General features: G+C 44.2%; 1 protein-coding gene across 2 annotated transcripts in view; it reads right to left on the reverse strand.

Annotated features, from left to right (window-relative positions):
- ITPR2 (inositol 1,4,5-trisphosphate receptor type 2) overlaps window positions 1-3,136 on the reverse strand; it is a gene marked incomplete at its 5' end in the record, with an annotated part of 265,207 nt that extends 262,071 nt beyond the window's left edge. For both annotated transcript variants that reach the window (XM_082485241.1, XM_082485240.1), the window contains one exon: window positions 3,045-3,136. In XM_082485241.1, coding sequence (XP_082341367.1) covers window positions 3,045-3,136 — 92 coding nt within the window. The remainder of the gene's footprint in view (window positions 1-3,044) is intronic.
- Between the last annotated feature and the right edge of the window lie 23,898 nt (window positions 3,137-27,034).

The following is a 27,034-nucleotide window of genomic DNA, read 5'->3' on the forward strand; positions in this document are numbered from 1 at the left end:
GTTTCCTGGGGAAACAGAGCACACAAAAATTTCTGCATTAGCAAGTGAGCAAAAAACTATTCCAAAATGCATCAAACAGCCTTTGCTTAGAAATCTCCACCTCAAAATGCATCTGTTGAGCTGGTTCAACTTTTCAAGGAGTAAGGTTTGCTGACGTGACAGACCTCCCCCGCTTGGAGAGGTGCTGTGCACTTTTTTTATCTTATTTATAGAATGGCCTCACTCACGCTTTGTTTAAGAAACAATTAGCCTTTGACAGCTTAAAATAAACAGGACTCTCTCCCTGCAGCAGAATCACTAGACCTGAGCTGGATTTCAAGTTCTCACAACCACATGAGACTACCTGATGGACAAAGAGTGTAAAAGCAACAAGCTAGTTTGCCCAGCACCCTTCAAAACAGCACGCTGAGCAATACCAGCAAGAGCAATAAAACGAGGACCCCTATCAGTCAAGTGAAGAGAGCAGGCAGTCATTCCCACCCCTAACCCAATTTGTCTTCGCCAACAAGGGGCGCCTCTAGAAGATGGGGCCTGCAGGAATGCAGGAGATGCGGAAGTTTAGGAACAGTCGTACACCAAACGTGCAGCTCGGCGAACATCTCCCCTGAACATACAGTTGGGTTTTTTCTGCCTCTTGCGTTGCTGCAACTGCTCCAAAGGCGGTAGTTACAATAGCTGGCACAGATAACATGACTTGGCATCGCAACTTTAGACTTCAGCCCAAGCTCTTGTGCCACCAGCAGAGGGGTCAGCATTCTCGTTTAGTAGACATGGGAGTTTTCCACTGGTGACTTCACGCTTCCTTCAAGGCCTCCAGCTCCTCAACTCCAGCCTCCTGGCTCTGTGGCTGCATTTACCATACCTGGGAGCCAGGCACACACAAAAAAAAGAAAAGCTGTATTGAAAATCTAACAGAGCTACATCAGCATTCCTGAACTCCCAGCCCGCAGCTGAAGGAGAGATGTGCGCAGGAGTCCTGTCTCATCCCGTTTTTAGAGCTGGGTTAGCTGGCTCTTTACTAAAAGAGAGCCTGGATAGTCTGTTTAGGCAGGGTGTTGGCTTGAGTTCAATTATTTCTCCTGGTAAAGAAAGCCTGTGTGCCTTAGGCAAGTTTTGATCTTGGCTTCCCGTCAACACAACCCGGGGGGGTAGATGTCCTGCCCTAACTCCAAGGGACAAGGGGAGGATGAGGGGGCTCAAGGCTGCGACAGGAGAACACGCCGACACATACTCAACTCATACTCACAGCTGCACAGGCACCAGTCGCAGCAAAAACATTTATGGCTGTAGACAAGCAGGTGTTCTGTGAAATGAGGAACGCTTCTCAACATAATGAAAAGTAAAAGAAAAGTACATCAAATTTAGCTTCCCCCAGACCACAGAACACAGCAGCAAGAGAGAACAACAACAAAACCAAGCAACTCAACAACAAATTACGCCAACAAAGAAGTAATGGCAGGGTTACAAGAATAAGAAACAATATCCAGTGATTAACAGTTGCAGAAAGCAAGTATTTTCGGACAGGATTTAAAATTATGAGAGTCAGTGAAACGAAAGGAGATGTGAGAGAACACAGAGTCACAGACAGAGAAGGTGCAAAATTAACAAGTAGAAGAACAAACCACGGAAAAACACTTGTCAACAGAAGAAAGGAGTGAACAGCAAGGATAGGAAGTAGTAATAAGATAAAAAAAATACAAAGGACCTTGAATACCGTCTCTTTTCCAGTAACAGTACCCCATTAAGTGACTTAGGCATTTATTATCCATGTGTTAATAGTGCCCTCACTTCACCCTACCGTCCTCCATCGAAGAGATCCCAGGACACAGGCTGCTGAACACAACCCACAGGAGCGATACCCACGCAGCGCATCAGCCTTAGCAAGTTTAACTGTTACTCTGATGGTACAGCTAACGGTTAAGCAGCAAACAACACTGACATTTAAACTGGAGTTTGAGCCTCCTCGTCAAGCGGATTAGTAGGGTTCATGCAGCACAGGAGACTTTTCCATCGCCAAAGGTTTAAGGACATGCTTACTTCGGACGCGCCACGAAGTCACTGGAACTACCACCGCTTTCCTACAAATATCAGAGGGAATCACTGCACCCTTAGGACATGTCACTACAACAAAACTACGTGGTGGTTTGAAGAAAGATATCAATGTATTCCTAACGTCATTCACTGTGGTTTTCTGTCCTGGATTCCAAAAAGGTGATTCAAAGGAGTCAAGGTTAATAAGAACCTCAGGCAAGCGGGAGCAAAGCAGCCACGGTTATACTGCATCTCTTACCCCCACAAAGAGAAAGAAGAGCTCGTGGAAAAAAGCACCCCCGCGAAATTAAGTATCTGCTTGTGAGTATCTGATTATGAACGACGGCAGATAAGACTTCAGGCGATGGCAAACCAAAAGTGAAGGGATGCACGTTTAACAGCTGATTACGACCGTGACCACGAAATGAAAGTTTTTGCCCTTCCCGTCTTTGTCAAAAATTCTCAGAAGTGCAATAAAATAAAGACAACCCCCCTCCCCCCCCCAAAAAAAAAAAAAAAGTTAGTTATGAACAACAACTCCACTACGGCATGGGGGTATAGCACGGGACTTATTTCTACCGAGCGGGTCCTGGCAAACGCCGGGTATTCCGGTTTGGGCTGGCCCGGGGCTGCGGGAGCCCAGCGGGGAGCGCGGAGCGGGACCAACCCCACGCCGGGGCCGCCGCCGGGCACCGCCACCCGCCCCGCTCCGCGGGTCCCGCCGCCGTCGGGGGTCCCCGCTGCCCCCGGGCCTGTGCGAGAACTTCTCTCTCCGCGCCTCCCTTCAACACCCCCACCTCCTCCTCCTCCCGCCGCCGCCGCCGCCTCAGCACTTCCTACTCTCTCCCTCACCGCCGAGGTGGCGGCGGCGGCGGCAGCGCGCGCTGCCGGCCGCTTCCTGCGCTGCCGCCGGCGCTGCCCGCGGGGTCGGCACCCCACCGGGCACGGCACGGCACCCCCCAAGGACACGGCACCCCACCGGGCACGGCCCACTCACGGGCCCCCTCACTCACCCCAGCGTGCTGATGAACCCGTTGACAGAGCCCTCCGCGTACAGGGACACGATGTCCCCGATGTACAGAAAGCTGGACATTTTCTCAGACATTTTGGCTCATTTCTAGTTGGGTGCCGCGCTCCTCCCCTTCAAAAACAAAACAAAATAAAATAAAATAAAACTAAACCGATCCGGGGTTGTGTGGCGGGGGGGGGGTGGGAGGGGGGGAGGCCGAAGAGACGCGGCGGCGGGCGCGGGCTGACATGAGCGCGGCGCCGCTGCTCTCCTCCGCCCGCCACGGCCCGGCCCGGCTCGGCTCTGCCCGCCGCGCCGCCTCCCGCGCCTCCGCCCCCCCCCCCCCCCCCCTCCTCCGCCTCCCCTCCCCTACCGCCCGCCTCCGCCTCCCGGGACCGCCCTGCCCCGCCGCAGCCGCTGCCACCCCCCGGGAAGGGGGTCGGAACACTTTCCCCCCCCTCCCCCCCCGGGGGGGGGCGGGCCACGGGTTAGGCCGCCGTGCTCGCCCCGCCAGCCCGGGGAAAGCAGAGACAGAAATACACACAAATACACACACACACACAACTGCTCGGTAGTACACGGCGGCCCGGGCAGAACCTGCCGCCGGCTCCTCGGGGACGTAACCCGGGGGAGGCAGCGGGGCAGGGGCCTGGAGAAGCCGAGGCCTGGAGAAGCCGCGGCGGTGGGTGGGATGGCGGCCCCGGCCCCACTGCGGCGGGTGGGACGGTGTCCCAGCCCCACTGCCACCGCCTCTGCCAAGAGCCCACAGTTGCTTTACACTTAGTTGGATCAGCAGTGTCACACTATTTAATTGCTTACAAACTGTAGGAACCACAATTTTTATTTTTTTTCATTTTTTTTTTTTTTTATAATCAGAAGCAAGCTGTGCAGGAATTCCCACAGCGCATATTTCCATAAGAAATTTAACAAAAAAATAAAAAAATCCACCAATTTAACAACAAAAAGAGCTAAAAAAAAAAACCCCAAAACAAATAAACAAACAAACAAACAAAAAAAATCAAACACCTCACCCGCAAACCAGAGCGCGCTCTGGAAGACTTTTCCACTGAGGAAAGAGCGGACACCACAGCCTTCCTGCACCCACCGGCGTGGGGGGCTGACAGCCCTCTACCCCCCCAGCACACATCTGCAGCCTCGGAGGGCTGCACAAGCCACAGCCCGCACCTCGGTGGCCAAAGGGGCCCGCATGGGGCTAACGCAAATCCCCACTGCTTCAGTGCACTGCCCGAGACCAAGTACCAGCCGGAAAAACCACACGTCCGTCGGTGGATGGAAGCGCTCAGTTCAAAGGAAAGGCTGTCGCCAGCGTGGGATTCTTATTCCCAAAAACCACTGTGCGTTCTTCCAATCAAAATTGTAATTTCCACCAAGGGTTTTAAGAACCAAAGTATTTCTACTTTTTCTGATTTTTCAGCTATATTTTAGCTCCCTGTGACAACTCTCCTGATTACAGGCAAACTCAGGACTAGCACTGGTTACTCAGTGTATTTCTCCAATGGATTGTTTGAGTAAAAAGAAAAAAAATCCACACCAAAGAAAACCCAAACAAACCAAAAAAACCCCACATACACACAAAAAAAAACCCCTGACCCAGGTCTGACAGCAAGACCAAATACTATCTTTCAAATGATTGGAATATAAATCTGGTTGCAGGAATGCGCAGACTGCTGGAAGCGAGCAATAAGCTGAGGATTTCACACTTGCATTTAATTTCCCACATCTACAGCTTCCAGCCTTATCTCACTTCTTCTGAACATAAATTCTTGACATCAGAAATGCTGAGTCTTCAAAGTAAAAAAAAGTTTTGCCATCTACCATGTACAGAAAAAAACTGTTATACCATTCTAGAGTTCCGCCTTTTGCTCTTTTACGGTGAATATTTTGTATGTGTTTCTTTGTTTTGTACCCACCAGGATATAAAGACACCACCAAAGATCTGCGCTTGCATTCTGCTTTTGTACACGTACATACGCAGGCCTTAGATCTGACGCTTTACCGAATTCTTTCAATTCGGTCTCCTGCAGTAACCGCCATTGTTAAACCATTTCTGGAACAGAAATATGAAGCGAGCGGGTGCCAGAACCCTTGATATGGAACCAGCCCCTGCACAGGAAAACCGAAGATGAGGTCTCTCAAACTGCCCGACACACACGTTACATCCCAAGGTTGGGTTAAATTAAACCACACCAGAGTTAGAAACTGAAAGCCAGAGCAGCAAAAGCTTTGCAATGCGTTGACAATATCCTTTGCCCTCCTGACCCTGTTTATCTCAACCATTTTATACCAGGCTTTAATGGCCTTAATTAAGATACTTTAGCCAGGGAGGTTTCAGGTTTCCCAGCAGTAAGTGAAATCCTGGTGTTCCTTAGACCAGTGGGAGTTTTCCCGAGGATGGACTTCAGAACTCAGCCCAGCAGCAAAAGTTTGCCTGGGAGCAAATCCTCGTTTGGGACCCTTCACAGCCAGGGAAGGTTCAACTCCATTGCCTAAACAGAGGTTACTGGGGCCATTTGAAGTGTCCTTTGATACCCAGGACATCCCCGCAGGTTTGCCAGCAGGGAAGTTGCCCTCGGCAGCTCTGCCTGCCTGTGGGCAACTGGAAGGAGCCTCTGTCTTTTGGCATTAAAAGAAGGTTAATTCAGGTCACTTTGGAAAATATTCAGCATTTGCTTACTGTGGCAAAGCCCGAACTGATAGGAGTCCTACACTTGCAGTCATCTTTATCTCTTCCCCCCCCTCTCCCTACCAAGGAAATCAAGGCAGAGGCTGCGTTCTCCTTCATCTCTAGGCTTGTTCATCTTGGCTCAGGCTGGGGTGCGCCAGCAGCTGAAAGCTGTTACCACCTCCTATCTCTCTCGTGGTGTATGAGAAATGAACTGGAAATCTCAAGCCAGTTTCTGGCAGTGGTGGCTATTAACTAGAAGTCAGTCCTAGGAAATCAGCGGTTTTGTGAAAAAAGGAGAGGTCGAATCCCGAAGGCAAGCGTTTGCTTAAACACGTGCCTCATTTTAAACCTGTCTCGTTGAAACTGTCCAACAATCTCACTGAATTGACCAGATTACTTGTACGCTGAAAATAAGCAAGCACTTACCTGGTTTTGTAGACCAGGTCTTAAACTGGTACGAACGTCATGCTGGAAAAGTACATCTGAGGAACCCTTGCTGATCCTCTCCTTGCAGACAGAAAACTTAAGCAGTGACGAATGCTCCTCTAGCATTTTTAACAAGCATTAACCCTCTTCTATTAAAAATAATGATTGTGCCTCTCTGAGTGCTAGCCTTATAAAGATAGTATCTGGAAAAATTTAATTAAAATGAAAGAGATTTTGTCATAACAAGTCTACATAGAAAAAAAAATAAAGCGTGGTCACAGATGGTAATGGAATATTGCTTCATTTATCTGGAGCAGAAATAAACCAAAATGGTTGATAAATATGGATATTTTTAATATAGTTTTTAACTTTGCAATTAGCTGCAGGGTGAAGGTGAGGCTGCTTAGTCAATAACTGGAATATGTTTTCCACCAGTTATCTCTGGCAATCTTTTTGTTCCAAAGCTAGGAAATACAGGCTTCGCCGTGAAACAGGACCCAGATGCAGAAATCATCAGCTGGTGCTGACAGACCGCCCCAGCGCACATGTTACTCTGTACGCTGTAAAAGAGAAGAATTCTTTCTTACTCAACTTTCCTTTCTAGTCTGTTACTAATTTCCAGAGAAGAAAATATTTCTAGTGATGTTTGCGGTGGTATTCTAAAAGTAGATCTCTATATAAAAGTATTTGGCAGTATTTTAATACAGGCAAATTTTACCGTGATCACTACGTCCTGGTTTTTGGTGTTCATTCTGGTGCTGGGGCACAGAAGAGAAGCAGTTTATCCACAGAGAGGTCAATAGAAACACCCCGTTGCAGCACTCAGCATCCACTTTAGATGTGAAAATACACAACATTAGAATGACCTCAGACTCAAAAAAACCTCACCAAGTAAATAGGCCGATGTCACCGTATTCTTGCTCCTTTTCCACCCCTCAGGTCTCTGGAAGATGACTGAATTTCCTGCTCATCTTGTCTAAACAGGGGAGGCTCCTGACAGAAGTCGCGGTTTTTTTATGGATTTGAAAATGGTCTAATTGGAAAGACTTTAAACCCCCACCTACACAACCCACTTCTTGTATGAAGTTACAGATATATAGGCCACATCAGTGAAAGCAAACTGGACCGATTAGAGGCTTATACAACAGGCAGCATTGATGTTTGTTTCCATGAAAGCAGAGGGTAGCCCTTTCCAGCTGCAGGGGGAAAGGGGGAACAGAAGAAAGCCTTTAACTGTTTTGATACAATAGATATAGATGGGACCAGGCCAAAACCCAGGCAGGCACCCCGGAGCTTTAGCATGCAAGTATATCAAAGTTTGGACCCAAAGCCTTGGGTTTGTTTCTCAGCTTTCTAATGGAGGGGGGGGGTGTAAGAAAGAATAAGAAAGATCAGACCATGCCAGACATTTTGACATTTCAAATCCAACCCTGATTTTAAAGCCCATTTGTAGCTGAAACATATTTAATATATTTATCTCAAGCAATGCACAATTAACAGCTTACTTGGGGAAGGCCTGGCTTTTAAAGGCACCTGATGAAGTTTCCCACACAAGCTGGAGACGCCCATTACCTTGTGGATATTAATATTAGAGACAGCCTCGCTCTTCCTTGAGCACAATGGCATTTCAAAACACTTGGATGTATAAAAGACGGCATTACTTGGCCTACAAGTTGGATCAGAGAGCGCCAGAACAGCTTATTTTGACAATACCCGCACACAAGAACTGATTTATTGCCGGTAGTGCTTTGTTTTATTTTGCCTATAGCAAACGTCAGAGTACTAGATGATTTCTTGATAGATAGCTAGCTGTGGGGACTCATTTTGCCTTTTTTCTCGTCGTGGGAGTTAACTCTTTACTGGCACAAACTTGAACATAGGAAGTTCCATCTTAACATGAGGAGGAACTTCTTTACTGTGAGGGTGGCAGAGCACTGGCACAGGCTGCCCAGAGAGGTGGTGGAGTCTCCCACTCTGGAGACTTTCAAAACCCGCCTGGACGCCATCCTGTGCAACCTGCTGTAGGTGACCCTGCTCTGGCAGGGGGGTTGGACTAGATGACCTCCAGAGGTCCCTTCCAACCCTGACCATTCTGTGATTCTGTGATGTTGTTTTAAACATACATTGGTAGTCGTGCCATACAAAATATTAAGTATATCTGGTTAAAAAAAAAAAAAGAAAAAAACAAACAAAAAAAACTACCCCAGAATACCCTGGAGGAAAAGAGGCCTGACAGAGATAAATGTGATTTAGTAACGCAATAAAACAGGAGTGTAGTGAACCATGCGAAATAAGCGTCATTATTTGATTGAGAATGAGAAAACCAGAATATGGAGCATTCAAGTGTTGGCCTACCCTCTTTATTCAACCTGGCTTAGTAGGAACAGGAAATTCTGGCTAAATCCATAACACCCAGTGTTATGAAGGACTTTCTACTGGAGAGAAATACATTTTGCTCAGCGTTAGAGGTGGCCTTAAAAAAAGAACAGCTCTCACAAGCAACCTTTTGGGGGGTTGACTAGGGCACAGGTACGAGCTTTGCATCCTCACTGTCCAGGCACACGCGTTCGCGTTACGGGGTGCATGCATGGACGGGGACTGGCTGACTTGCTGTTCGCTACATCTGAATCTAAAAGAGCTAATATATGTATTAATTCAAGCATTTAAATAATCACTGGTTTGCTGTAATAATCTCTTGAAAGAAACAAACTTAGAAATAATGAAAACTGGAGTTATTTGTGAATTAATTATTTAAGCAAAAGGAGTTTACATTAAAGAGGAAGCCTGGGCGCCCTTCAAACCGTGGCACAATGCAACAGCTATGTAAATAAACTTCTGAGAGCAGCTCCAAGCCATTCAAGTGAAGATATTTTTCCTTGCGATACATTCAAGCCTTTTGAAATAAGTTTCCAACTGTTTAAACAACCAAAGTTGTTCATTCCAAGAGCCAAATACGAAAACTCGACCAAAGCAGAAACTACAATGTGCCTTTCTTTGAAAACATCTCTGCAGAAAGGATGCTTTATTTAGAGGATTCAGGAAGTTGAAGCATTGCCTTCTATCAGCTCGCAACCACAGAGCAAGCATCAGGAAGCGCACAAAAATGAACTTACTATTCCGACGTGGAACAAGTGCCAATGGTTACACCAAGTTTGCTTTCAGCCTTGCAGAACTCACTGCCAGCCCCAGCAGACTTGTTAATCAGGCGGCGTCTCTTGGGGCTGCTTTTCTGCTCGGCTGCCTAAAAATGAAGCCTTTCCCTATAAAATAAAGACAGACGTACCTAGTTGGAATTTTCTCTTTTGCTGGCTGTCATGAGACTTCAGGAGGTTCAAATGTGAAAACGCAGGGAAAAAAGTGAATCATCTTCATCGAAGGAAATAAAAAAAAAAAAAAAAAAGAAAAGAAATAGCCTCCTTTTCAGTCCTAATCCACTCCTAACCATGAACTATGCAACAGAAAAATCAGCAGAGCTGTAGAGTACAGTAATAGTAATTACAAAGCAATTGTGTTTTGAGTCCTGTCATTAATACCACATCACCAACTGGTCCTATGGCAGTGGTTACAGCGTGGATACAGCATAGTTAATATACAGCAGTTCTTTAAAATCATTCTATATGGAATCATATGAGCAACAATGAACATTTTGATTGATATATCTCACTGAAATTCAATATCTTAATGTTGGAGTAAAAAAAAAAAAAATAATAAAACTTTTGCAAAAATTCCACAATATAGTCAAAGAAAAACAACAGCCCTAGTAAGAAGCCTAAAAATGCAGTAATATTTGCAAGCTGGATAAAGTGGCAATACTTAGTATTCCTAAAGAATACAGCCAACGTATTAAAAAAAGTGAAAAATCTCTGTAATTGCAGTATAGCTGCAATTTAATTGCGATCGTGGAGCTTGAAAAGAATACCTCTGCACCTTTCTTAATTTTATCATGCAGAGCATCAGGAAAAATGTTTCAAACATGTGGAAGCTTTGTACTTTAGCACTGCTTAAAAAGCCTTGTGCTTTTGATGTTTTTTCTGATCAACAATTTTTTTTGTTCTTGAAAAGCTTTTTCAAAATTAAATACAGGAAACGTCTCCTTTGACTAGCACACTGGCCATGTTACTCTTTGGACAAAAAAAAAAAAAAAAAAAAAAAAAAAAAAAAAGAAAGAAAAAGGGCTGCGCCAGCTTTGGGTTTCTTTGACCACATGAAAAATTACCAGAGGAGAAAGAAAATTGCAATTAATTTTGCTCAAGCAGCTGTCACCAGGCCCATCCTTCCTGGGCGACACTAGCATTTCTAATTTGGGGATGAAATGCACTGCCCTTTCTGGTCTGCGAGAATACCTGCTGGTGAGTGTGCCTCCGAGGACACAGCTGGGCATGGAGACGGGAGGAAAAGAAGCTTTTCTCTGGAGATCCGGTCTTTCCTCATGACAGCAGGGGTCACAGATCTTCACCTCTGGTCTATTGTAGCTTCCAAATGGGTAAAATAGACTGAAAATAACATGTTAGGAAGGTAAAACACAAGTCAATGGGCTTTGGGTGGCTGGCACTCCATCTCCAGAGAAGTCACGTAGGGAGGTCTGGAGGCATTAAACCCAGTTAAAGAAATAACTCCTACTCACTCCTCTCTAAAAGCACACCACTAGCTATCTTATGTTTCTCAAAAATGTGTTGGGAAGGAAAAATTAGAGATTATGAATATTATTTTTTTTCCTTCTGATTACTGCATCTCAAGAATTGTTTGATAGGGAGGTACAAGAAATCCTCTTTGACAGTCTCAGCCCACCATGCCCTCACCTCTGATCAGCATTGGTGCATCTGGGTTGGATCCTTCCAAAGTCTCCTACTTTTACCTGTCCCAAATGTGGATGACTTTCCGGGACATTATGGAGTGATTTAATTGGCACAACCAAACGATGGGGCTGGGATTCCAATTAGGCAGAAAATGACTTTGAGGCCAAATATGGACCAAGATTTAAGGTTCACACCACCAGTATTTCAAACTGATTTCATGCCTAGATGAAGGAGGTGTTCTCAGTGGATTTCTGTCATCTCAGCCCAGTTGTGCCCAGGAATTAAGAGCTTCAATAAGAATGGATTAATTAGAAACAGGTTTGTTTTTTGTTTTGGGGTTTTTTTTTGTTTTTTTTTTTTTTTGTTGTTGTTGTTGTTTGTTTGTTTGTTTTTTAAATAACATGTAATTACAGACATCATCAAAACACTACTGTATGTTTGGTTCCCCAGATTGGAGTTTCTTCCTACCAGAATGCAGTGGATTGAAACAAAAAAAAAAATCTTGTCTAAAAGCATCTTGAATCCTGAACTGCTAAATTTACCTGGAACTTAAACAAAAAAAAAACAGCCCGCATACTCGTTGCATGGAAATGCCTGAACTGCTATTTCATTTAGGAATGCCTTATGCCTCTGTCCCTCACAACACATCAATATTTGACATTGTACTAATGGGGTAAGTCGTGAGTCACAAAACAGATGATACCAAAAAAGTCTGCATTAAGTTCATGCCTTGTCCCTTGGGAGTTGTTTGGGGTTTTTTTGTTTGTTTGTTTGTTTGGTTTTTTTGTTTGTTTGTTGTTTTTTTTTTTTTTTTTTTTTTTTTTTTTTAAAACGTGTTCCTCATTTGGGTGTCTTTCTTAAATACTTTAGAAGTTAGCATAACACAGCTGAATCCTGGAAGGCTGAGACATGCAATTTCACATACTCTAGCATCATAACATTTAAATAGATAAGTGATGCGCATACTTACATAAATCCCTGTTTCAATGCTATACAAAAACTAAATCAGTGAAATAACCTCCTATTTCTCAGTAACTCTTGCAAGATGCTTTCCGTCTTAGTAGTAGTCATACTTAAAAATAGGAAACATTTAGGAACATTTAAATAAAATAAAAATAGGAACATTTAGGAAATTAGATTTTAACTAATCTGTAGGCAACCAAAAAGGAGCGTATTAAAAAAGCAGAAACATTACCCATTGTTTCTATTTCGTTTATTTGAAAAAAGTTAACAAAAGATAAGTTATTCTACTACTGAAATAGGGTTTTGTTTAAAAGGCACAGAAGTAATGCGTGTTGTTAACATATCCTAAGCAAAGAAACTGTTGGAATTAGCTAATAACAAATTTTTAAAATGCATATGGATACATTTAGCACCACACTGGGCATTATCTCCTCAGTGCGTTTAATTGCTGGTTGAAAACAGATGGGAAACATAAAAGTCAAGGCTGCTATCTAAGATCAGCACAATTAGCACCTCTGTTTCACAACTGTGCTCCACCTGTGGGAACAGCTATCTTTTCAGTGGCAGGGACATAAATATACAGAATCTGTGTCACCCTTGTTGTATATTTGCTATTCAATAGCTGCAAGTACTAAGACTGTGCTCACTAGGTATAGACGGAGCAGGACGGGATCATATCAGGGCACAGGCTGGATGGAGATTCACCCACAAATTTACTAGAGATATAACATTTTAATGAGAAAATGAGAATCTAAAGGCAAAAAGAAGTCCAGAAAGGAAAAAAGAAATGTTTGTTTCTATCAATTTTCACATCACAGTACAATTTGCTATCTGACATCTAGGGGAAAAACATACGTCCCGTGGCAACCAGAAATCCCCCAAACTGCACCGCTGCCGGCTAGGACAAAGCAAAAGGAGAAGAGTCAACTAATCCCACGGACGCAGCAGAATGGAGCCAAGAGTAGATACATCTGAACTGCTCTCCAAGGCTGTAAAGGTGGCTGATGACATGGTTCATACTTGGTTTTGTTTCTGCTAAGCTAATATGATACACGCATGCAAAAAAAGAATACCCCAAGACTAAACCAAGATTTCTGCAGCGTGCTGATGCTGTGATGACCCCACCCCTCCTCCCAGGACACGCCACCAAGTCATTATTGATCTGCAGCAGAACTGCACCCCAAGTTTTCATTTAATCCCTGCTCATCTCTTCCAACCCATTACCATTCTTACCTCCTGCTTTCAGTCTCTTCAACAGCTGCAAGGCCGCTCCATCCTTCTGTGGCAGGGACAGGTAATGTCTGTCCATCTGCTGATGTTGCTTCTTGATGTCCCGTTTCTCCTTTTCATCTCCTGGTTCACACACACCACCTACGAACATCAGGGAGCACAGAGGATTTTGGAAGCAGCGGAGGAAAGAAGCCCTCTCCCAGCAGCAAGAATCTTTCAGTGTATTTTGATAGATAAAATTTTCCTCTTGGCTATCTCATCTGAAAAACTAGTTTATCCCCCGTTCCCACAGTACATAAGCACCACAGTAATGAACATATTTTGACAAACCTCCACATGAGCAAGCAAAGTATTACCTCAACAGGGTACAGCACAGGTCAGGAATGGAAGAACTGAGATATCTGAGAAGAGATTTATGAATTTAGCCACTGAGAAGCAGGCATTTTGGAAGGTTTATTTATTTTGTGAACCAGCCAGGCTGTTGAAGCACTTGCAGAGAACAACGAGACGCCAGTGCTCAAGCTTCCCAGCTACCTTGGAAAAATCTGAGAGGTTCCCGTCTGAATCTCAAACACTATTGGAAAGAGCGTTACGCGATGTCTCCAAAGCAATGACAAGCCACAGCGGTGTTGTATCCAAGTCAGTGCTTGAACCACCAGGAAATCCTGGCACTAGGAAATCAGCTGGATCTTGTACTTTAAATCCCAGTGATACAACAGGGAGGGGGGAAGGGTGTTTTGTTTTAAACTCATCCCATAGAAAGAGAGAATGCGGACTTGACTGATGGGTGTAGTCCTCTACAGACAAATGCAATCTAATGGTGTTCTTACCATAGATCATCCACATCCAGTTGCAGTATCTATTCATCAAAACAAATGCTCAGAAACCCCGCAGAATGAGGCAGACAGCCCAGATGGAGCAGGTTATGATGGGTCAGGGACAGGATGTCCTCTACGGTAAACATTCCCCCAAGAAGTTACATATGTGGTGCAGAACCATGGGAGGAGTGCAGGGACTGCTGTGGTTTATTTCGTGCTACAAGTTTTCATTTTTGTTTTTACAGCTGGCATGGAAGTATGACACTTTTTTTGATGCTTAAGTTTGGAGAGTTTACATTACAAGGTGGCAAACCCTACCAGAAGGCTGTCATACACATGGCAAAGAATGACCTCCTTGAGCAGGGAGGTGCAGTGGTGGCTCAGGCCGGACTTGTGCCGCAGACTGGCAGGTATGCACATTCCTCCTCTCCCTGCAAGAAGAAGTTGTAGGTTACTGTGCAGAGCGAGGAAACTTGTCTTTCTTCAGCTGCCAAATTAGTAATTGCTATTTGTTCTTCAGAGTGCAGTAGTACCTTGGAGCCCTTGTCAGCCACTAGGACCCCAGTATGCTGGACACCATGCAGACAGAGCAGGCAGCAATTTAGCCTTTATGTATGACCTCAGGTAGTGAAAGGAAAGAATAATGAAAAATTGGTGGTCAAGTGCACATCCTGTTTAATCCCCAAAATACAGAAGAATTTTTACCATTTTCAATGGGCTTTTATTCGGGTTGCTCATCTGGGTGGGGTGCCCACTGGTCTCTCCCTGACACCCACGTGCATGCACATACGCAGCCTCATCTGCTGACAACTTTCTTTACATCATCTTACTGGTTGCAAAGGGGATGACTTACATTCCCCAACCAAAATCTGTGAACTTGTTACAAAATTCCAGAAAAATAGCAGTGTATCAGTAACATACAACAATGTTAACGGCAGAGAGAGATATCCCCAAAAATGAAAAGTAGGATTCAAATTAAGGGCAACACCCAGCAAGTAAAGGAGCCAGCTTGTGTGTTTCTAATGAAGTTAAAGATTATTGGGACCATAAAGAGAGAACAGGAGGAATCATGTATGGTTTGTATTGTGTGTGGAATTAGCTGACCGTACATTGCATAAAGCTCAGAGTAAATGAACTACGCCAGGGAGCTCTTGGATTGGCTTGGCTAGTAGCAAATCAGCTACATTCCATAATTTCCCACTGATGCTCTTACTGGAAATGTATTCAACTCATTTTTAAACGAAGTATTTTATGTTCCCAAATGGTAAACAAATCACTGATTAAATGGAGAGATAGCATACCAAGACGATTTGCACCTGTCTAACTGCACCTCAAGTCATATAATTATGCATTGTAACTCCACTGCGAAGGGCTTGAACTAAAATTCCCCAAACACAAAGCTAGTAATTGCTGCAAAATGAGATTACTAATTTATTTTTAGGATCACCCCCTGAGGGGTGTTGTGATGCCCGAAGGTCCCCAGTCTCCAAAACAGGAGTAAATTTAACTCTAGCCTTTTCCACATTATTTTGTGTTTGCTGATATGAAAGTGTTCTGTGGGGTTTTTTCCTCCTGAATCTGTGTGCATGAGACCACCTTCACTCCACAGCTACGGAAACCAAGGGGCAGACACGGCCAGAGCCAGAGCGGTGTCCCCTAAGTTTCTTGGCCTTCACAGTGAGATGCAACAGACCCACTGCTGACAATTCCACTCCTGGCACCAGTGTCTGCATCCCAGCCCACCAGCTCCACACCACAGGTCCTCGCTACTAGACCTGCAGAGCGACACCATTTCCACGTCCACAAAGGACGCGCCTCTGCACTTCCTCCCAAAAGCACTGAGGGAAAAGAAAACAACAACTCCCAACCTGCACGAAGGCGATGGCAGGCAGGATAGGCAAGCTGTGACTGCTCTTCAACGAGCTTAAAAATGATATTTATGTGACAGTTATTTGGGAGAGGGAGGCACTACTAGTCATGGCTTGGATTACAGACAGGAAAAAAAGTGAAGCAAATGTGACTTGGAGTGGAAAATAATTTGGCTCGTGGCACTTTTTTGCAGTATTTATTGATGATCATTCAAAACCAGTTGTTTCTAACTGCTGCACAACTTCTAAAAAGCACTCTGTGGTAAATAAGTCTCCCCTTCTGCTGACAACATTCACCACTGCATTTGAGGAGCCACGTTCCAGCCTCTGCCTCAGATTAGCTGCCTAGTCCACCCAAACCCACCTGGCCTTAAACACAGGGGAAAAAGAAGGAGAGAAAGAAATCTCTAACGCTCAGCTGGTGAATATTCCTAATATTGACAAGGTCCAAATAACTGTGTTCCCCATGCTCAATTACATTTATTTGCTACCCACTCAACAGATGCAGACATATGTAAGAAACCTCTTGAAAAATAGCTCCAAGGACTGCCTTGAAATGAAGCTCCCTCCCTCCATCCCAGCACCCACAATCTTGACTGTCTCTGACCAGTCCAAAATTATAGGCTGAGGTGTCTAGAAACAGGAACCCCCTCCAACTTGTATTTGCCCTGGGGTGATGAGACACATGAGGTTTCTTCCAGCCTTTCCTCAAAGAGCTCCTGCCAGGGAGCTGCCCTGGATTGCAGCCAGCTAAACCCTTGGAAGAAGGGGAACATCCTTTCCAGACCCTCTAACAGTATGGTCCCACTACTTGGTAACAGTCAAGGGGTGTTGGGGTTGTTAAGGGTTGACAATTCTCTCCTGTTAGGAGAAAAAATAAGGAGCAAACCAGACGGCGGCTGTATTCCACTGCATAAACCTAAGGTTGGCCCAGACCTCAGGTAGGGATGGAGTTCTGTCCCTCTGCTCATAAATGATGTATTAGAACGTGAAAACATTCAGAAAAGGGCAACAATGGTAAGCCAGGTGCCATTAAAAAACAAACAAAAAACCCCAAACAAACAAAACCGAAGACCCCCAAATCCACAACAACAAAAAACCACTAAGTGCACATTCTCTAATAGTCTACCACATCAGGACCAGGACGCGGAGAGTTTCCAGGGACTGATGTTTGCCTCTCTAAGAGCTGCAGAGCAAAGCCACAGAAAGGAGCCATGCGCAGAACAAAGCAAAGGCCCTTTGCACAGCAGGCAGTGCATCTGCAGAGCTCCTTCCCCCAGGATATGGTACAGTGCCAAAACTTTATATAGGTTCACGGGGAGACTGGGAAAGTTCACAGAAATCAACCAAAAATGGCTGTAAACAGAAGCACCTTATCCAGCTCATGGATTTCCTGAATTGGCTGGAGGAAGCATCACTGCATATGTACCTTATTCTTGCTTCTCCTCAGGCATCCACCTCTGGCCATTGCTGGGGGAGAACATGCTGAGCCAGGTGAATCACAAGCCTGAGCCAGCGTTACCACTCTTGCATTCCTGTCACTACTGAAGAAAATGGCTAAACTTTAACTGATCTTAACAATTCTGGCCTTAAATCCACTTCACTTGCTTAGAAAGGCTGCGTTTATAAAGCAAGCTACAAAAAGTTTGACGTGCAGCTTGCAAAGCAAAGCCAATTATCATGATAACTTACCTGAAGAAAACCCAACCAAATTAAAACACGCATACACAATATATATATATCTCTCTGTATGGAAAGTCAGTCTCATTGCTGCTAGTGGGCAGAATTCTCCTTGGGATTTGTCCTCAGCCCCAGCTGAAGCCTGGAAGGAAGCAGTCAGGCGTTGCAGTATTGTTGAACATTTTCATGCAGCGGGATTCAGATAGCTTTGTAACCTGCATACCAAGTTCTGTTCTCTGTAATATCACGCAACCCTGTCGGTTTTTAGCTGGGTTGTCTCCTTGCTTAAAAAAATCAAAACCAAACCCAAACAAACAGAAAACACCAAAAAAACCCAACCCCCAAAACCAGCAAACACACTGATCTTCAACTGCATAAGAAATACTTCCGACAGCAGAGCCTTCTCTAGGGCTTATCAAATGTGTTGTCCTATTGGAAGGGTTGGACCTGAGCAAACACTGGAGTGTCTCACCATTGCCTGTAACACCACAGGTGAGAAATAAAGTGACGCCAAGAGCCATGTCCTGCCTGCTCCCAAACCATCCCTGAAGCCTCGGATGCGCTGTAGCGAGAACTGCCTCACAAATTTAGGATGTGTATTCAAGATGGATCTCTGAAAGCACCGCACTCCCCACCACCACTCCCAGCAAACCTCGGTCAGACAAAACTTTCCTTCCTGCTTGAGTTGGAATTTACCTGGAGCAGAGACCAATAAATCTCATTTCTTGTTGTTTGAATAAGGAGAAACCTTGCTGATATGCTGGCAGGGCAAGTTCACCTGCCCTGCCTGCTCCTGTGTCACAGGAACCAGCCATAGAGACAAGATGTTTCGTTCAGATCGTTCTCTGTAATTACCTAGACTATCTCTTGTTTACCTTGGTGGAAACACCAGCACATGCAAAGCATGGAGCGTGTGCCTCTCTTTTACCTGCACTGGCAAAAAACACACAGAGGGAAGATCGAGAGATTAAAAAGAAAGCATTTTCAGCATTCTGGCTGAGCTGTTTTGGAAACCCTAGGAATTTGGAAGCAAGGATGTGCATAGACAGGTCTGGAGCGCTTCAAGCAGCTGCTGGCTTGGCCAGCTCATCTCCTTCTTCCAGCTGCATCAAGCCAAGAGGGAGGACGCGACATCATCAGCCTCCTTTAAAAAAGGGGTGATGAAAGCAAGCACAGTGCGGTTATCCTGCCGCAGAGGGGCTCCTCAACAAGGACAGTTCTCAAAAGCCAGTGCTGCAAGGGGGGGGACCGGGAGACCGAACATCGCTTTCGGAGTCGTTTTGTCCCGCGAACAGTGCCTGGATTAGCCGTGCTGCATACAGTTGTTTGCAGACCTGTTCTACCTCCAGCAGCACAAAGGGAATTTTTACAAGGTAATTTATAAGATTCAAAAACTAGCTTAATTTTACAAGGCGTTTTGTTCCCCAGGCACAAGTAGGTGGTATTATTTAAACGGTTGTACACTTAGAAAGAAAACACTTTTTTCTAGCTGAAACTCAGGTTGTCTCAGGATAAAAGTTACAGAAGAACGAACCAGGACCACAGCCTCTGCGGTATCACTGCAGCATTTGACTCTTCTGGTCTCCACCCATTTTTCCTGCACTTTCTTAGTGTAGTTCCCATGGTCTTATCACTCGCCTGTTTTCCATCCTATGTGACCACTGGAGTCTTCCCTCTCCATTCTCTGCTCCTGGGTTCGTTCCTGCACAGGCAAAGCCACCAGCCTGGCTACAGCAGATCAAAAGATCCGAGCTGTCGGTATTCAAACTGACTCCAAAGCAGATAAAAGCAGTTTGCCTGTACTCTGCTAACTGCACAGACAATGAAAGGCCATTTTCTCACATAGCACTTCATTACAAGAGTCACTGACATGAACAATCCAGCAGAAAAACCTGATCCATCTTATAATGCTAACTGCACTATTTTTCACCCTTTCCTAGTAAATCCCACTTTGGAGACTACAGTGCAATAAACATCGCTGGAGAAAAGAACTCTTCAAGCGTAAAACCAGCACAAAGCCTACAGTAGCTCCTTAAGCTCTCAAAATAAAGTTTTTTGTTTATAGGTGTCAAATTCACAAGGACAAATATCCATCTCACTTACAATTTAATTTTCTGAGCTGTAATGTATCTACTGAAAACAGATCTGATTAATTCCCATGTGTATCGACTCTTCAAAAAAAAAAAAAAAAGAAAGTGTTTTCCCCCTCCTTTTCTAAGAGGAGAACCAATACCAAGGATTTCAGATTCTGGGTTTTTTCCCACCCATGGTGAGAAACAAAGCCTTAAGTTTGAAGACCACCAAGCTCTAAGGAAAGATACTTGGTTTCCAACGTTGCATTTAAACAACTCTTAAAAGTTTCTCCAAGGTGCTCATCCAACACCAGTATTTTCCTTTCTTTGACACAGGTAATCCTATGTCACAGTAAATAAATATTTATTTTTCCCCTCTTTGCAAGAGAGATGCCTTACACAGGAATGCATTACAGAAATTGTGGATTTTTTTTAAATATATGCTCCACAGCTGCCACTACCTTGTGATCCCGGGGCTTGAGCCCTGCGCTGTTCCTGCCGAAGTGAGCAGTTTACAATGCAATCAGAGCACTCCTGACATAGGCATAAACTGCTTCCCTGATCCCCTCCCTACTGGGAGACTCTTGAACAATCTTACTCTTTCCTTAAGTTACTTTGACAATAGCTCTCCTTTGCTTGAGGACAAATGGGGCTGGTTTTTAGGGCACGACCATCTGGTAAGAAAAATATATTTTTATGTTGCTCTGATCACCGAGAATACCAAAGAGATGAAGATTAAAAGAACAAATCATACTTCCAACGGAAATAAAAGCCACTCCATGACACACTCATCAAATATTTGTAACCACCCACCTCCAGTGCCACTCCGCAACGACTTCGGGCTTGCTGTAAAAATATTCTGAGGGAGAGGACCAAAAAAAGAAAAAAAAAGTTATCAGCAGGAATTCTGTTAGTTGTCACCAAAAGCCTTTCACTAAATCATTTCCTGTCCTCCAAATCCAGCTGGAAGCGTTGGCCAGCGAGAAGGCGGACACACAATCGCACAGCCCCGTCCCTTGCTGCCAGACAAACGGAGGAAACTGCGTCCTATCATAAATCTGTCAGTCATGTACCAAATGGGTATCATGAGGGTTGGGTTTTTCTTCCCCCCCCAATTATCACTTGGCAGACACACAGAAGCAGAGTTTGGAGATAAACTGTATCGTAGGCATTTTTTTTTTTTTTGGTGGCCCAGTCCCATGAATTCAACTTCTCACAGACCTGATGCCAAGGCAGTGAGAGAGGCTGATCCACTGAGGTGGGGATCAGAGGAAGCTCAGGAGATCTGCCTGTAGTCCTGATCTGCAGGCTGAGCTTAAAAAAAAAAAAAAAAAAGATTTCGCCTTTTAGAAAAGAAAAAAAAAAAAAACAAAACAAAAAACCAACAAACAAACCAACAGACCAATACTACTGCCCTTCTTTTTAGGTGCTTTTAGTGGATGAGCTAAAGATCAATGATATCAAGAAGCACAAAGTTAATTTATTTAATGCAAGCTGATCATCGTTGTTTTGATGTGTCCGGGCTTATTCCAGAAATAGGTAAGTAGGTAGAAACAAAATAAACAAAGAAAATGTCCGTGTGTTTCAGCAACAGAAGAACCATGCCCAGACTCCTTTCTCCATACAGCTGGTCCTGAAAAAAGTCAACATTTGCCCAGTGGCCTGGTGATCAGTCACAGATAAACAGAGGTACAGCCACAAAGTCAAGCAACATGGTGAAGGCCACAGGGCAGATCAGGGGTCAGAAGGGAAATGGAGACACCAAGAGGTAAATGGCAGGAGCTACAAAGGAATTTGGGGAAGTGGGGAGGTCTGGAGGCCATCCGGCATGTGGGCAAGAGGGGTCGGGGCCAGGGCTGAAGGGCAAGGTGTAAGGAGAGCCCATGGGTGTGGAAAGAGTCTGTGAGGCAAACATTTTGGATGCCGGAGGTTGCTAGGCAGGGTCTGGGTTGGGGCCTACCAACAGGCAGCCAATTAAAAAAAAAAAAAAAAAAAAAAAAAAAAAAAAATCACTGAAATGCTTTGCTGGTTCCTGCCAGGGGCAACTCAGGCAAAGGCGAACGCGAACAGCCTGAGGCAGGATCGAAAGCCGTCTCTCCTGGCTCCCAGTCCAGCGCTCAGCCAGGAGGTCAGGGTGGTACTCTCGTCCCCCTTTCAAACAGCGAAATCTGTTACCGTGGCAACTTTTTGCATGGTTACTGTTGCAAGAACAAACATTATGGTATGCAAATAAAATCATCCAGCCATAGCAGCCTGGGAAAAAAAAAAAAAAAAAAAAAAAAAAATCAAGCAAATAGCCAGACTAATATTTGCAAAATATAAGAGCTTGTAGTAAGGCTCCTAGATCCAGTTATGTCTTAAAAAAAAAAAAACAAACACACACAAAAAAACCCCAAACCAAACAAAACAGTTTTGTTTCCAGAAGCTCTGAAGGGCCACAAGAAAAGAACCTGAAGCTTTCCTAAAAATGTAGCTGGTTTGTCTGACACCTCATCAGAGCATCAAAACTTACTGTTGAGATCTGGCTTTGAAAACACAGCCCCACGAAGACTGCTGCTGTCTTTTTATAAGAGCAGTTACTAAGCTCATCTAAAGGCTTTTTGCATTATTTCCTGCATAATTTCATTTCAGGCGAGAAGCATTTATACAAACTAAATTGTTTTGGTTTTCTCCCATCCCCTCAAGTTTAACATAACTTATAGTCTGGGGCTAATGCTTATTGTGCTGCATCTTACTCTTCGCAAAAGAGCATAGGGTGGACGTGGGGCACAGCGTGCTTCTTGGCCTCACCTTACATTCAAAGAATATTTTAAAAACTCCAACTAATGCGCAGAAATTCGTGCTTCTGCTCAGAGAAGATCCCTTACCGGAGAGCTAAGAATGTGTCAGAGGCACTATGCAAGACCGCAGCGCATCGATAGATCTGTCTTCCCCATGCCCCCCACCCCCTCTTTTTTTCCTATTACACTGATAAGCCTCAATAAAAGACCCTTGAACACCTCAACATTACCAGGGTCTAGGAGCAAGTCTCAACCCACTCTAAAAATCTGACAAATTGTGTATTTATTGTTTTGGGTTTTGGTTTTTTTTTTTTTAAAATTTCTGGCATATTTAATATTTAGGGATTGTATTCAATCCCCTATCAAAACTCTTGGCTTCATCACTGATATTCTCAATGACGTGAAAGGAGGTTCATGGCTGTCTCTCTGTAAAGGCCTCAATAACTCTGCAGTCATTGGTTTTACACCCCAACACAACACTTTTCCTGAGCTGTGGTTTTCTGGGCAACACTTGACATCACCTACAACAGGGAGAAGATTGGCATAAACTGAAAAAAAAAAAAAAAAAAAAAAAAAAAAAGGCAGAAACTGAATCCCACAGGTAGCTGTGGGCCAACCCAATTGAAAGGGAGCTGTCAACATTGTCATCAAATCAAGAATGAACATAAATACTACTTCTACCGTAACTAACATAGGATCTTATCCTTTATTTTAAAAAGACAAGTATTTTTAAGTGATTTTGCACTCCCCCCCCCCCACCCCCCCTTTCGCTGCTTCTTTGCAACAGAGGCTTTTGTGGAGGGTACAGATTTTTATTCTGCTCAAGTGTTCTTAGAAATAGCAGGAACAGCTCACCCAGATGGCCTCGAGGGACCCAGAAAACAGATAGCCTTTTTTTTTTTTCTTTTTTTTTAAAAAAAAAAAAAAAAAAAAAAAAAAAGGTGGCTTCCAGAAACTAACCTTCCACCTTGGCATTGCAAGGAAACGAAGCTTGTGCAATTGCAGCCTGCCTGTCGCCCCCCCACCCCCCGGGAACCCAATCCTTTCCCCAGCCAAAAGCGCCTGACCCCATTATTAAGCCAGTGGAGAGCACTTGGAAGGGGAGGGATCTTAAGGACGCCTTGAGAATTATGTTCTTTCGAGGTTGGTTTGTTTGTTTGTTAAACTAGACATTGGGTAAAGGACAGAAATCCTAAAGTGTGCCCCCACGGAGGGAAGGGGGAAAGCCAAAAATCAGCCCCACTCAGCTCCTCACTGCCCTTCCCCAGAGACGAAGATGCAAAGGACAAAGCTGAGATCATTAAGAAAGACAAAAGGGAACTGCAGAAAAACCTGAAGGAAACCAGACTCCATTAGCTTCACTGCTCAGACAGCAATTTGTTTAGTTAATTGCCAAAGTAAAACAAACACAGAAAGAAAAACATCTGGGAGGAAAAATTGGTAAGAGAGATCTGGCTGTAAATTTGCTCCCGATCCCCCATCGGTCAACAGCCTCTCAGTTTCTGCAACACGAGAAAAGGCACAGGGGTTTCGGCTATTGTTTGTTTGGTTTTTGAAGCTTTAGGACCCGCTATAAACAACAAACAAGGGTGTGAAGGAGGGCAAACAGACCAATTGCTCCATTTTCAACACTTCTGAAACCACCCAAAGGTGAACGAGGTGTACTGCACCCCCTACACCCCACGAGCCTCTCGTGCCCTGGGGGACGCTGACACCTCCTCCACATCTTCATTACTTTCAGGCAGGGCTGAATTAACTCTCCTTATGAGGAAAAAGCCCCATCTGATCACGGGGGAATGTAGTTTTTCCTTCTTTCCAGCAAAGCAGATAGGAACCATCAAATATAAAGGCAGAGCAATGGCAACAGCATCTGTATTAGCGGAGGGACAGCGCTGGATTTCACAGGGTGCTTTGAGCCAAATTTGGGGCTGGTGGCCAGGGGAAGGCAGCTCTGTCCCAAACTGTCACATCAGCTAAGAGCAAGGCTAAACTGAGCCCGTTGAGCGAGACAAAAAAGCATTATGAGGTTATTACAGCAACTTGTTTGAAAATCTGCTGTGAGAAGCCAGCAACGCGGGTTGAATGCAAAAGCTGAGCCCAGGAGCGGCAGCAGGCACCATAAATAAGGTTCTGTCAGCATGTCCATTACAAACCTTGTGTCCCTTGTTCGGTACATAACCCACCCCTCTTTAAAATAAAATCAAATCAAATCACACGAGGCTGGAACTTGGCACGTCAGCCTCCATCCCGTCCCAGCATTTGTGCAAACCTCAGCTCTCCTCAGGCTCCTCCGTTTGACCAAAAAAGGGGCAAAGGGGGGGGGAAAAGCACACTGCCAAAAGATTTCAGTTAGTAGCTCCATGTGCCATGAAGGACAGCTTAGAGTAGTATCAGCTGACAGGATTTCTAAAATCCCTTTTGAAGTGACAGCCCATGTTTTCATTAATGGCTGAAGAGAGATGGAGGCAGTTTTAAAGATTTGCAGGTCTCGCAATGAATTTAACAAAAGGTGGAAAACCAAAAGTCCTGCTTTATGGGCAGCTCCGGCACCATCTCCTGTCTCCCTTCCCACAGAGGGCAGCATTAAAAACAAAACCTTCCTACAAAAGGGCATCTTTATTCAAGCCAATCTAATGACCTTTTCCTTAATAAATAGCTAATAACTTTGAAAAGGTGGACAAAATTTAATATCAAGTTTTATCAAAAGATGTACTTTCATCCAAAAAAAGAGGAAACTCTGAATTTGATCTGTTTTCCACATTTTCAAAGAAGTTGAAATGAAAAATAAAAAGATGGCACTTTAGAAAATGAGATCATTGAAGTAAATTCTTTCTTCTCAGTTTTTAACTCTCCCTAGGAAAAAAAAAAAAACTAAAGATGAAATAGTGAGGGCTTGTCTGAACAGGAAAGTTTTATCCGCTAGATATATAACTATAACTATGTAAGTGCCCGAGTCCTTTTACTACAACCTCTTCCAGCTCCGTTTAAACAGTTTGCAGTGTTATAAGCTAAGCTTTAAAAAGGAAAAGAAAACCATAATTTAAAAAGAAAAAAATGCTTGTAGCAAAATGAGAGTGTTCAAATGAGTAGTTAAAACAAAATTTAACCCTGGTATAAATTCATACCTTGGCTTTCATGTTTAAACTTTCCCACATAGACAATTTCTCAGAGGAAACATGGGGGTTTGGGAGGGAAGTGAGGTGGGAAATGAAAATAATTTCCAAGCGCAAAGCGGAATGAGAACCAGAAGCAAGTAAAGACAAGGTTTAAGAACCTTTCCCTCAGATGTTGTTCCTGTGTCCTTTCCACTCTTTCCCCTGTTCATTTTAAAAGAAAGAAAACCTGAGGCAGCAACTCAAAACCAGACACCAGTATGTTTAAAACTCAAAATTATGCAATATTTTATTATTTTGAAGAAAAGTTATGCAAAGAAACCCAAATCTTTTCCTGACGCTTATCACAGATAGCAAAATCTTGACTTTCTCCACAATTTCATTAATCAACACCACACATCTGCCATTTGACCCCACTGAATAGGCAAGGGGGGGGAGCAACACCTCAGCGAGGACACTACACTTCCTCCATATGGAAAATAAAGCATGCATACCCCCCCCTTGACACAGCCCTATCTCTGGATAGAGGGGTGAGCTGTTAAAGACGACCCTATTTAATAAAAGTGAGGTAAAATGAACACTTCCTGGAAATTAGCGTGTCTTGTGCCCCAAGGCTTTTCAACCCTGTGTAGAAAGTGTGTGTTACCACAATGGCACGAATTCTGGCTGGCCCATCACACAGGGGTGACATCTGTTTAGACACACAGGAACATAAAGGCTCCTTTCTTCCAACATATGCATTTGTGTCTCTCCCAACACCCAGTTACCAGGTTTCTGTCTTCCAAAAAAACAGACTGTATGGTTATTGCAACACTCCAAACAAAAAACGTCTCCCATATTTTGCATAGGGCTCAATGCGCCAACGGCCAATTTGCAGGCGTATCCCTATATGTTACTAGGCAACTCCAAAACAAGAGTCTTTTCCTGGAATATAATGGAAGTCAAAGGAAAGAGGTGGAAAACTCCTATACTGAACAATTCAGCAGAAAACGCGCTACCACCAGACTTCCCACTACGTCAATGCAAACCATTCTGAAACTGCTTGGCACTTACCAAGGGGTGGCCTCCAGGACTGGCAGCACTGCCAGCTTCAGACATGCGAGAAAAAAAAGAAAAAAAAAAAAAAAAAAAAGAATCAGACTTCCTAAGAGAACCCAAGATACTATTTTTAAATAACCCTCTGCTCGCTGAGTTTTCTGGGGATACTGGGGACAATATCTAGATTGCCTTTGCAGCAGAGAAGGCAGCTGGAGTATCAACATGTCTTAAAAGGAAGTTAAAATTGCCAAGCGATTATTTGATTCCAGGTGCTGGGGCTTTAATGGATACAAAAAACAACCTCATAAAAAAAACCAACCCCAAAACATTAGCTCTGTGCTAGAGACCATAAAACTCAACCATTTTATGCTATTTTGGATGCTGCAGGAGATCCTAGTCACCTCCAAGCAGCCTTGCTGAACATTGCACAGAGAAGTATTGGACGTTCGCTCCCCCTTTTGTCTAAGCAGGAGTGACAAGAGAGCGCCTTTGGCAGCAGCAGCACAGGCAAACAAGACAGTCAT

Source organism: Vanellus vanellus (genome assembly GCF_965231255.1).
Source record: "Vanellus vanellus genome assembly, chromosome: 1".
NCBI lineage: Eukaryota > Metazoa > Chordata > Aves > Charadriiformes > Charadriidae > Vanellus > Vanellus vanellus.